The 13308-nt window shown below is 36.4% G+C and overlaps 1 protein-coding gene across 2 annotated transcripts in view; it reads left to right on the top strand.

Annotated features, from left to right (window-relative positions):
- The window catches only part of LOC131832290 (histone PARylation factor 1), a 27800-nt gene extending 14492 nt beyond the window's left edge, over positions 1-13308 (top strand). For both annotated transcript variants that reach the window (XM_059175117.1, XM_059175107.1), the window contains 4 exons: positions 1838-1988; positions 6035-6122; positions 10409-10581; positions 13052-13308. In XM_059175117.1, coding sequence (XP_059031100.1) covers positions 1838-1988; positions 6035-6122; positions 10409-10581; positions 13052-13183 — 544 coding nt within the window. In that variant the 3' untranslated portion in view covers positions 13184-13308. The remainder of the gene's footprint in view (positions 1-1837; positions 1989-6034; positions 6123-10408; positions 10582-13051) is intronic.

Here is a 13308-nt window from a genome sequence, read left to right as displayed (position 1 = left end):
ATGAGCATGGGCTGTCTTTCCATTTGTTTGCATCATCTTCAATATCTATGGAAAAAATTTGATAAAATGAAAAATTTCAGTATTTCTAAGATCTGCATAACTTACTGAGCCAGTAATTTCCAAATGACCACTGAAGGATTCATTCAAGTTTCAAAGTATATCCCAGCAGATTTAATGTAACAGAGTATAAAATGGTCATGGTGGTTGTTTCAGCTTGCATATTTCAACTTTAAGCATCACAAAGCAGAGGAGTATTGGAGATTAGGCTTGAAGCCAAGAGAGCAAAGCTTAATAAACTGATACAGAAATAGTCATAATAATGCAATAATTACAGGAAGACAGCCACTAAGTGCTTTAAATAGTGGGAAGTCTTCATAGAGAGAATGTTTTACCTAGACCTTGACAAATGTATAAGAACTTACTACAAAGAATGGAAAGAAGGGTGTTCTAGGTAAGGGAATAGTATGTGCATGGAAATATGAAAACAAGTGGCACAGAGTACTTGAAAGTCTGCCTAGATGCACCCAGACAGGGTGAGGAAGACTATAAAGATTGATTCACCTAGGCCTGACATGATTAGTTTGCTTTTTATGGTTAATGTAAATACATTCTCTTGATATGTAGCTGGTCAAGATTGAAGGTAACGTTAGGTGTAATATATGTACTGTAGACAATGATTTTGTAATGATTTATGTAATGAAGACAATGATTTTGGTGGTCTTGGCTTCTGTGTATTTTAATCTACTCATACTAAGTCTATGAATTGCATAAGATGATTATCCTGTGTGCCTCAGTTCCCTTATTTGTAAAATGAGGATTCGAGTAGCACCCACTCTAAATGTTTAATCTCATTACAGTGCCCACCCTATAGCAAACTATCAAATGCTAGTAGTGAATAGAGGCAAGTTTCCTCCTGGGAGTATAGAAGTGGATATAGAGGAAGGGGATTAGGTCTGTGTCCAATGGAGTGCTGCTTCTAACTCTCCATTTTACACTTGACCTTCTGCTCTGCTGGAAAAGTCTTATTAACCTGCTTGTAATAAAACAAGAAGTTATTTCTGTAACTGACATTAATGTATTGTACTATTCACGTACTTGAAAATTATTTCAGGGGTGCCTCAGTTGGTTAAGCATCCAAGTCTTGATTACGGTTGGGTCATGATCTCAGTGTCATAAGATGAGCCCCGTGACAACCTCTGCATTGGGCATGAAACCTGTTCACGATTCTCTTTCTCCCTCTGCCCCTCCTCATCCTCTCCCTCTGCCCCTGCTCGCTCTGTCTAAAAAATTAAATAAATAAAATTATTTTGGATTGTGCTTATGTATAAGCTTTTAAAATAGCTTCGATTTCCCTTTACAGTTTCTAAATTTATCTTAACACAAATTTGTAGATAACATTTGAAAAAAATCTGCTGATCTTAAGTATTTTAAGTATCCTCTGGCTCTTTTAAACCCCTTTTTGTTATCTGCATACTATTTTTCTCTGTTATGCCACACTTCTCCAAAGCAGTATGCCATATGTTAATGTCCAGTGATATGATTTAAAATTGGTTTGAATCTCAGCTTTTAAAATACCTTTTATGTCTTAATTGAAGACATTACAGAATGCAGACTTGAATCATGTTTGCTGTTTCTGTGACTGGTAGTTTTTTTTTTTATTGATAATTGCTTTTCTCTTGTTTGAAGAAGTCTGTTAAGGGTTCTGAGACAACTGCTGGTAATTATTCTGCAGTCTTTCTCTTGCATGGAATTTGATGTCTATAATATACTCCCTTAGTGTCCTGTGTCCTTAGTACAGGAGCCTACATAATAATGAGGGCTTTTACTTCTTTTTCAGATTATTTCTGATGAAAAAGCTTAAGGAAGTAACAGATAAAAAGAAAACTAGTCTCTTGAAAAACATAGATGAAAAACTCACAGAAGCAGCCAGAGAACTTGGGTACTCACTGGAACAGAGAACCATGAAGATGAAACAGAGAGATAAGAAAGTACGGTTTAAATCTGTTAGTCTCAGACTGTTTTGCTACTCAGTAGGATGTTTTTCTCTCTTGATTCCTTCCCACGTACACCTTATCCTTCCTTCTGCCCCCATCCCGAGGAGAACTAGATGTCACCCCTCGGGGGCTCGCTCCAGGGCTGTCCGTCCCCTGGATTGCTAGAAGGGTGGCACCGGGGTACGGCTTGGGTGACTATCATCAGTTGTTAGACAGACCGAGGCACGAGCAGATGGTTCTGCTCTGGTTGCTAGCTCATGCCAGGACTTCCCTTTCTCTTCATCTTGTTTGACCAGTTACACATCTCATAGAACTGAGTGAAAGCAGCTTTGTGCATAGTATTTACCTGCATTTCTTCTTTAATAGCTAAGGATCATTGATTTCGCTCAAGGTGTTTTGGGAGAGTAGTTTTGTGAAGGTATGCCTTAGAGTGGTTCAGTTAAGGGCTTCAAAGGTAGTTTCCTTTCGGAGGACAATATGTGTTGAGATTTGCTCATTTTCTGCAGCAAATGTGTGTCTAAGCAGTCCTGTCTCCTTTTCCCATATTGATTCTATTACCATTTCCTTTTGCATCTCTCCTAACACTTGCATTGTGAGTGGAGAGTTTTGTAAACAGGAAAGACTTCTGGGTCTTGGATCCTTTTGGTTTTTCACTTAAATTTTTGAGAAGAAGTTAACAGAAAACATAGAAGAATTCTGCTTTGGGGTAAATGAGAATTCTATAGGATTTTGTTCTTATAACCTCTGGTGAGGAAGGAGATTTCTCACGGGGGAATGAGGGCACTCCAGTTTCACACCATTATCTGCTGTGACAGGTTTATCTGAAAGTTCTAGGCCAAATTAAGTACTGGTTATTCCTGGATAAACTAACACTGGTAACTAAGTAGTTTAGTGAATTTGGTTATTGAAAATCCTACTTCAGCAGCAGGCATGATAGTCACATAAGTCATAGTCACTAAACTGCAGTCTCGGCAAGTGTTCCTTTAATCTTAGAGGCCAGAAATAATTTCTAAAACTGCATTTGAACGAAAGCCACTGCAGTGGGACATTTTTAAATTACTTAAAGATGTTACGTGGCCATTTACCTTCCTAGTTTCCATAGGGAGCCTCTCCCACCTAATGAGCATTTCTTGCCTTATACTTATGTATTCCTAACTTACCTTGACTAAAACCTGTACTTATGTAGACAAAATAACTGATAGAAAATTCTTTCATCAGAACCTTATTTTTTACCATCAATTATAATTTATTTCAGATGAGATTTCCTTAATCCTTCCCCATAATTATAAGATGACATTGGAGTTTAAATTTCATAGGTATATTTGTCCTGGCTCCCTTCCCCGTGCGTTTGTTGTTGTTGTTTTTTTAAGTATATATTTTTTCTGTCCACAAAATTAACTGGTAGGAACATAAAGGGAGAAAAAAAGAACTTAAAAGACAACCATGATCTTATCCTCCCAAAGACAATTAATTGCTGATTTTGCTTTTTCTTCCTTTTCCATTAAAAAGGATGTTTGTTCTTATATTGTCAGATATTCATTTAATTCATATTTTTCTAGTTCTGAAAAATTCAGTTCCATTCATATATGTGAATTAGTGACTTTGTTCTTATGTAGGATAGTAGTATATCCATTCTAGTGTAATAGTGCACTATATAATACATGAGAAACAATTGTTTTTATACTGATGATACCTTGTGGTTCTTTGGAATGCCAAACCCGTATGAGTTACCTCATTCAATCTCTACAACAAGTCCGCAAACAAAGGAGGAATTATCCTGTGTCATAATCAGTAAATCAAGGTTTACAGAGACTTTGTTCCTTGCTTAAAATCATAAGTGACCTGACACCTAAATTTACAACTTTGATATTTAGCTTTTTTTCCACTCCATCTTACTGATTGGCCAAAAGCTACTTTACCTTTTTTTATACCTAGATTTCATTTTTAAAAATAAAAACTGGTTTAATATTGCTATAAAATGAAGGTACATCCTTCCATTGTTCCATCCTTTGGTGCTTTAGAATATTGCCCACCCTTGCACAAGGTGAATTTGTAACCCTTTTCATAATAAAATTAGGATTTTGGTACTTTGCTAATAATTGCTACCTCTTTATGGAAAATTAGTGCAGTTAGTCATCTGTAAAAAATATGAAAATATATACCTCCCATGGTTTTGTTGTGTGTCAGCCTGAGTGGAAGAGAAGATAGGCCAGTAACTATATAGATGTTTGCTTTTTCTGTCATTATCAATACTGTTTTATGACCTGCTTTTTTATGCTTGTGATTATGATTATCATTTTGTATTGCTAAATTAAAGACCCACCTCATAAATTTCAGAATGGCTGCAGAGCAGTGTGCTGATGTTCATAGCTTAGGTTGCTTTAAACTTTTCACAAATAAAGACAAATCCTGCCATGTATAACCTTCTATACCTTTCTTTGCACACTTACTTGATTATCTCCTTGGAAGAAATTACCAGATGTAGTATTGCCAGGTCCAGAGTGATTTCAAGATTTAGATTTAAAGAAAAACAACAGTTTTTCTTTGCTGGTTTTTCATTTTGTGGAGTTTATTTTCTTCGTTTGCAGAACTCCCCTGTATGAGTGAAGCTAGTGTATGTTCCCAGTGTAGAAGCAATGTACCAGTGCCTGTTCTCCCCATACCCTTGCCATTGTTAGGTATTAGCAGTCCCTTTTGCTCTTTTCCATTTGCATAGATATAAAATGATATGTCATTGTTTTACTTAGTATTTCTTTGATTATAAAGGACATTAAATATTTTTCACTTATCTACTGGCCGTTTGTATTTTTTTGGTGAACTGCCTGAGGTTTGGCCATTTTTCTGTCAGGGTTAGAATTTACCTTTTCTTACTTATGTTTTAAGTTGGATGTTTTTTCCTTGTAAGACTCTTCTATAGTTTAAAGACATTAATCTTAATTTTTATTATTGTATATATTACAGATATTTTTATCAGTATCTTTTGCTCTTGATTTTTGATCAAATTTTATGTAGTCAGGTCTGTCTTTTCCTTCTCCACTTTAAAATTATTAAAAGTGTTTGCCTTCTAGAAGTTTCATTGGTTTTATTTTTATATTTAATCCTGACATCCAACTGCAAATTATTTTGGTATAAAGAGTAAGATACAACAGTGACCTTTTTTTTTTTTTTTTTTTTTTTGCAAATGGCAAGTTGTTGTCTGAGAACTTATTTTGAATAATCTGTCCCTTCTTTTACTTAAGAAAGAATGAAAGAAGCAAAAGATTGGGGCATCTGAGTGAAATAGATTTTAAGATCTAGAGACTTAGGTGAGAAGACTTTGGGGCTTGGGTCCTTCTGTCTTGGCAGTTTTCACTGGCTGCACAAGTAAGTGTAATATTCAAAGTAGTTGTTTTGTTAAGGAAGGACCAAATAATAATACCACTTGTGCATGAAAAGAATGTAGACTGGAGGGTTATGGTGGTCGTTGTGGTTGGGCCTGTTCTTGTCTTTGAAGATTACCACTTTCTAAAAGATCACTGGTTATGTTATTTTGCTTCTGTAAAGGGCAGCACAAAACTGAAAACTGCCCTATTTTGGGGAAGTTTGCAAAAACAAGCCTGAATTTTTTAGGTAAAAATGGGGGCCCTAAAGTTGGCGAGATGCACAAGAGGAATTCTGTTTCACTACATTTTCCTGCTAACAGAAACTATTCCTTGATCTTTTAGGTTTAGTTCCTTATGCTTCCTACCCAGAAAATACAGAAAGTATAGTGACCTAACAGAAACTTACATACTGGCTTGCCTCTTATAATAGGATGCATTGGCATTCTTTCCTCCCAAATCAGGGTGCAGTCTTCTGAGTGCAGTTAGTAAAACCCATTTCTTCATGTGCTTAACTTTTGCTGATTTTGAAGGAATAATAATAAACTTCAGCGGTGGACTCCAAAATGAATGTCATTAAAGGTTACATTTTGACAGACGTGTTGAGAGTTTGTCATTGTTTATATCGATGTGCCATGTCTATTTTGTCTGTTTACCAATGGTTTTATGTTTTTTATTTAGGTCGTGACAAAGACCTTTCATGGTGCAGGCTTGGTTGTCCCAGTAGATAAAAATGATGTTGGGTACAGAGAGCTCCCTGAAACAGATGGTAATGTATTTCTTAATGCATATGTGTGTGGTAAGGTTTTCCTTGTACTGAGAAGAACGTAAGTATGCTTTTTGTGGGACAATTAGTATTATGGATAAAGAGCAAACTCAAGTTTTAGGGTCAGTCGGGCCTGAATTAAAACTAGGTTTATAGCTGTGTAACCATAAGCAAATTACTTAACCCCACTAAACTTTGTCTTTTTCATCTCTAAAATGGTTAATAATGGTGAATACTATTCATATATAGGGATGTTTGGAGTGTAAAGAGTATGTAAGGTTTTAGCACAGTGTTTACCTAATAGGGCTCAAAATACGGTGGTTAATTTTAAGAGTTTAAAGAATTTTAGCCTATTGCCTGGGTTACTTTTTTTGAACTGTTTCAGACATTTGACATTATAGTCAATTTACTAAATAATTACTGAAATAGTGTGTGGTTTTATAGTCCTTTGTGAAAAGTTTTTCATCTGTGTGTAAGATTCTTTAGCTTTCAGAAGCCCAAGATCCTGAACTGCTTCGTTTATAAGTAACAAAAACTCTGAAAATGGACTGTATATATAAATCTAATTACTGATATTTTGAAAAAAGGGAGGAAAATCAATTCTCAACACTTTCCCCTCTCCTCCATTTCCTTCTTTCTTTGAACATCCCTTTTGGCATTCCCTTATATATTATCCTTTTCCAAGGAGGATAAAATTTAGGAGGAAATAAAAGCACTTGCTCAAGAACCAAGTAGTCCTGCCCAAACATGTAATATTGGCTATCCATTTTTTCAGAACAGAACTAGTCAGCTTTGATTGATAGTCTCTGGGGTTGGGACCTAGAGATCTGTATTTTTAACCAGTTTTCTAAAGCAGCTGTTCTCAAACTTTGTTGTGCAGTCTCCAGCCGAGATTGGTGTCTTAAATCACAGCTATTCATGTGTAATTATTTTTGCTGTACCCCTACCTCTTTAGAGGAATTCCATGGGGAAAATATGACTGAGCTATACAATATGGTAGCCAGTAGCCACACATGGCTACAGAGTGCTTCATATGTGGCTAGTGCAATTGAGCTGAATTTGCCATTTTAATTCATTGAACTTTAAAAACTGACACTTAAAATTTTTAATATTGATCATATGTTGAAGTGCTACTATTCGGATATGATGGGTTGAATTAAATATCTTAAAATTAGTTTCATATATTTAATATAGCTACAGAAGAAAAAAACCTTAATTATATAGGAAGCCTACATTTTCTTTGGACAGGCAAATCTGTCCTATATCTCCTTTCTGAAGTCAGAGATAAATCAGTCTCTAATGGGGAAGGAGTGAGTATAGGCTCTTGCTATTTTCTGTTCAGTCTTTCTGCTTATACTCCAACCTTCTGCCTACCTGTGTGCTGGTGCACTCAGAGCTTTATAAAGCAGAATTACTGTCTTATTTGGGAAAGTCTGAGAACCTTTGTAGTGGATCTAAGAGTCACTAAAACTTCAGGGGTAGTAGGTATTAAATTGCAATACCCTGGAGTAAACCTTATTACCCTACCCTGGTTTTGGTTCTGTATTTTTATATCCAAAATCACAATTTATCTCTACTTTTTGCTAACATTCTAGACATTAGATCCTTCTGTGGTTTAATTATTTTTGTTTGAGAAGGCAGCAAGCCATAAAGTTAAGGACCTGGTATCATCTTGCTTTTGCCTAGTGTTGTTTGCCAGGAACTACAGTTGATTGGCAGTTTATTAATGTGCAGCAGTGTTCAGCAAATCACAATGTAGTTTGTTCGTAACCAGTTTTCCCTTTGAAACTGCTTAAACGTAACATTCTAACCTTGCAAATAAGATGCCTTTTACTGAGAAATTTATGTCATAATAGATTTTTATCAAATTATACACACACACACACACACACACACACACACACACAATAATCCTCACCCCACTCTTTAAAGTAGGTCTTATTCCCATTTTCAGGTGGAAACTAGATCTTAAATTTAGGTCTTTCTGACTAGTGTGCTTACCACTAACCAAAGAATAATAGCTTAGCTAGTTGCCCAACTTTAACTTTGGCACAATCATTATGGCTTAGCTTAAGTCTTCCAGTTGTTGGTAGTAGAAGGATAAAATAAGAACCAAGTGTTGAAACTTCTAAATCATTGTTTTGAATAGTAACATTTAAGGTAGCATTTTTGAGTGGTTAATTTAAGGTCTCATTTAGATATTAAGTTTGGGCTTCTGTTACATGAATTTTTGTGGAATTTTTTATTGGTGGAAGAACAGATTTTTTCCCTCATACTGTTGGTGAGCTGAATATTTTCTTCTCTGTTTAGTATAGCTTAGCAATTGTAACTTGCTTATTCTTTTGTAGTCCATATATGATTTGCCTGGAGTGAAAGTAGAAGACATCAGAAAGTGATAAACTTTAAATTACTTGCTAACAGAAGACAAGTAGGTCTTTAATTCCATGCCAGCTCTAAGTGAGTTGTAGGGGCTGCCTGGAGCACTGTGGTGAGAAAGATTCTAAGAGTCTCAATAGATTAGTTACATCTTCTTTGGGGTCAGGAAGGAACCCATTTTCTATCCTTAAGGTTTTGATGGAGGCCAGATATGTTTCCTTGAAATGATTGGCACTGATTTTTTTCTAAAGAAAAGGAAAGGAAGCTTATGAAGTTTGTATAGAGTCTTTTAAAAAGTTTCAAACCAATAAATGTGTCACAACTATTTAGAGTCAGGAACATAGGTGATTCGTGTTAATTTGTTCAGTGTTATACTTATCTACCAAAGGTGAGAAAACGAACAAAGTAATGTTTTGTGACTTCACATAGAGTTTGTATTATTTGTGGTTGTCACAGCCGAATCAAATATATTCAAATTCGGAGCTTAAAAGCCCTGGTATTTCTTTACCACTCTTGATCATCTTACGTAACTGTAGTTAGTATCAATAGAGTATTGTGCCTTATACATAAAACTTAAAATTATGTATCATTCTTAGGTATAACTTGTTAATATTTTAATGAATCTTCACCTCCCCCCAAGATAGCAGCCACTTGGTTTAGAAGTGCATTTTTCGGGGCGCCTGGGTGGCTCAGTGGGTTAAAGCCTTTGCCTTTGGCTCAGGTCATAATCCCAGGGTCCTGGGATCGGGCCCCTCATCAGACTTTCTGCTAGGAGGTGAGCCTGCTTCCCCCTCTCTGTGCCTGCCTCTCTGCCTACTTGTGATCTGTCAAATAAATAAAAAGCTTTAAAAAAAAATACATTTTTGGGCGCCTGGGTGGCTCAGTGGGTTAAGCTGCTGCCTTCGGCTCGGGTCATGATCTCGGAGTCCTGGGATCGAGTCCCGCATCGGGCTCTCTGCTCAGCAGAGAGTCTGCTTCCCTCTCTCTCTATCTGCCTGCCTCTCCATCTACTTGTGATTTCTCTCTGTCAAATAAATAAATAAAATCTTTAAAAAAAAAAAAAAATACATTTTTGTTGGTTGGTTTGAATAATATCCATTTTTTAAAAATTATTGGTTTATCCTGAGGAAAGTATTGGTCAAAAAGGAGGTATGATGAAGTCTGATTAATGTTAAGTACCTTCATACACATCCTGAGATCTGATGCACACCAATATCCAGAAAGTAGTGGGGAAAAAAGTGTTGAAAGCCAAAACAAAAATGTTAAACCACTGACTTTTTAAATTTAGAGTTTAGAAGTTTTTTCTGTGTTCTTACCTCAAATTACTCTTTTGCTGTGCCCACACTTCAGTAAAGGTTTAATTCAGCAATGACTTCTTATTTCTTATATTGTCTTTTTCTGTATACGTATGTTTTTAGTAGGACAGGTAGGACAGGACAATAAATAATAAACCTTATGGCCTGTTTTGGTTTTGTTCTCTTTTTTAAATCCAGCTTTTAATATGGTCTAGCCCAGAGGTGGCCTACATATATATGGTCTCTGTTACCATAGTTTCTTTTTTCCAACTGGTTAAAATGGAAAGACATTTTTAGTGTGAGGGCAGTTAAAAACAGAGGGTGGGTCAGGTTTGGCCACAGTTTGCTGATCTGCAGACTAGCCTACTAAAAATCTTCAAAAGTTTATGTATAATCATGATTGCAACTAGATCCATAGTAAAATAGTCACACTTCGCTAATATATAAATCTTTTTTGTTAAGCCATTTTTCTTAAATTATAAAGTTGTCATTTAGTAGTGCCACCCAAGGTGGCATTTGTTGTACTAGTAGAAATTGTTGAAGAAAAATCCAGCTTAGTATCTTTTTATCTTTGTTGATGGGTGTGGATCATCTTTTTGTATCCTTGGTTTCTTACAGCCAACCTCAAGAGAATTTGCAAGACAATTGTTGAGGCACCAAGTGATGAGGACAGACTAAAAGCTTTTGCTCCCATTCAGGAAATGATGACTTTTGTGCAGTTTGCTAATGATGAATGTGATTATGGTATGGGGCTTGAGCTGGGAATGGATCTCTTTTGTTATGGCTCACACGTGAGTAAAAAAAAAAAAAAAACTCTTACTTCCCAACCGTCACTGAATCTCTCTTCTCTACCACACTCCACATACAGGCATACTACAGCATGCACATTTATGTCCCCACTAGCATGGGCAGGATATAAAGTCATCTTGTGTGTTCAAATGAATTTTTTTTTCCCAAAAGGAACTTTTTGGTAAGCATCTGTCTGAAGATGTTTATTTGAAATTAATCTTATATTCTGCCAGAGGTGAATAACCAAGATTATTTGCCTTCAGGTTTCCATTAAAGTGAATTTACTTATTAGACATATTATACAGCTATATGTCCTTTAGTTAGTTATGTGTGTGGCTGTGTACACATACCTGTCATAGGGCTCTGTTTGGTCTTCTGTTGTGGTGGAGTTATTTGTTCTATGCTTGAATTCCTAGATGAAAAATAAATACTACAATAGTCCCTAGCCTCTGACCTGCCTTAACCATGACTTCCCTTCCTATGGTTTTAGTTACCTGTTATCAGCCATGGGCCAGAAGCAGATCCTCCTTCTGAGATACTGTCAGGAGGGCAGTAGTAGCCTAACACTGTAGGACAGTGCCTACGTCATTCACCTCACTTCATCCTACTATGTACACATTTTGTCAGGTCATATCATCCTCAGAAAGGTTGGACAGTATTTGGAAAACCACCACATTCATGTAGAACACTAAGACTGTACTGAAGCTATCTTATTACTTGTTAATCTCTTATTGTGCCTAATTTAGAAGTTAAACTTTATCATATAGGAAAACATAGCATACAGAGGATACTGTTTGTGGTTTTAGGCATCTACTGGGGGTCCTGAAACTTATCCCTTGTGAATAAGGTGGGGGGCCACTGTATCTTAAAATAGGCTTTCAATGAAATTACTTAAAACATAGGATTTGGGGTTTTTTGTTTTGTTTTGTTTTTTGGTCATGACCTTTGCTTATTAAATAGGAAAGATCTACCTAACAGTTAAATCAGTGCTTATTCGCTGTAGTTGCCTCGAGATGTAGTGTCTGTAGCATGTTTCTGGAGCTAAACTGTTTGGTTTTAAGTCCCATCTTCCCCACTTAGTAGCTGTGTGGTTTGGCATTTTATAGCTCAGGAACACCATTGTACCTGTCTCTCTTAGCTATAAAATGTCTGCACACGTGCACACACACACAGACACACACTCCTTTCTCATTTAACCTATGATGTCACCTACCAGCCATAAAGAGGTAAACCGTCTTGCTCAAGTTTGCAGGCAGTCTGGTTCCGGAGTTAGTGTCTAAATCAGTAATTCCCAAACTGTAAAGTGCATACAGATCTCCTGGAGATAATGTTAAAATGCAGACTGTTTCAGTGCATCTGGGGTGAGGCCTGAGACTATATTTGACATGCTCCTGGGTGTTGGTAAAACTGCTCCTCTTGAGACTAGTGTGGGCACCAAGACGAAACCAGTGGCTAACTCCAGCATGTAGCACAGCCGTGTGGAGGGCTGATCAAACACAGATTGGTGTACTTACCCCAACACTGCCCACCCTCCCAGTTTTGATCGAGTTCTGGGGTGAGTTTTATGAATTTGGATTTCTGACCCGTTAACCAGGTCAGGCTGATGCCACTGGGCAGGAGAGTCTGTTTTGAGAACTCTGCTCCAAACCGAATCAGTGTGTTTCTCTGCCTACCTTAGATATGGCTATCAGTAAATATAATCAAAATGTTTAACAGCCAGAATAACAGTCATTGACCAATCAGAATAATGCTGGGTTTGCCAAAATATGTGAACATCAACTTACTTAAAAATGATTGGTTTGAGTACTAAACAACATATGAAAAGGTTTAGCACTGTACTGAGCATCTAATAAGTGCTAAATGCCATCAACAGAAGCATTGCGAGGTTTATAGTGTTTATATATGTTGTGTGTGTGTGTGTGTGTGTATAAATATATAAATAAAATAGCAGTAGTCTGAGTCACTTGATAAACCCAAGGCAGTGACTTAAGCAATGGAGCAGGGTTACAGGGTGGGGTCGAGGAGAGAGAATTTGAAGATAAAGGGGAATATTATTTGAAAACTCAGATTCAGCATAGTGCTTCGTAGAGTAAACACCAAGGAAAATAATGATTAAAGTCTTACCCGGTAGGGATAGCACTAGAGAAGGAAAAGCATTTGAGCACATAGTTCGGGGAAAGTAAAAAGGATGATGATCCTTATCTAAGGGATTAAGAAAGCTTAAAATTTTAACTTAGTTTTCTTCTGACTTTTCTTCAAGATGTACCATTAGTCTTTTAGAACTATAGGACTGCCTTTTGAACAGAGTGCTAGGTGTCTGTGTGAATTCACTGTTCCTAACCAATTTAGAAAGTAGTTAAAATGATTTGGAGAGTATGCTTTGTTAAACAAGAGCTTTTTCAGTGTATTTTTTGCTACTTACTGGGGCATCTGCTATATCTCTACTTAATGTTATATTCTTTTATTTTTCAGTATTTTCATAAAGTTGCTGGCCAGCTTTTACCTCTTGCATATAATCTGTTGAAGAGGAATCTCTTTGCAGAAATTATTGAAGATCATTTGGCAAACAGAAGTAAAGAAAACATAGACCAACTTTCAGCATGAATGAGTTGGCTTTCTTTCAGTATATATTTTAAAGCGTTAGTATTAAACTTGTGATTTTTGTTTGTTTTTAAGGAATACAGAAAATAAATTGATGGAAATATTTACTAAAAACTTCTATAAAGCTC

This window comes from Mustela lutreola, chromosome 1 (assembly GCF_030435805.1).
Source record: "Mustela lutreola isolate mMusLut2 chromosome 1, mMusLut2.pri, whole genome shotgun sequence".
In the NCBI taxonomy this organism is placed as follows: domain Eukaryota; kingdom Metazoa; phylum Chordata; class Mammalia; order Carnivora; family Mustelidae; genus Mustela; species Mustela lutreola.
The sequence above is the reverse complement of the archived record's forward strand: the minus strand, read 5'-3'. Positions and strand labels throughout refer to the sequence as shown.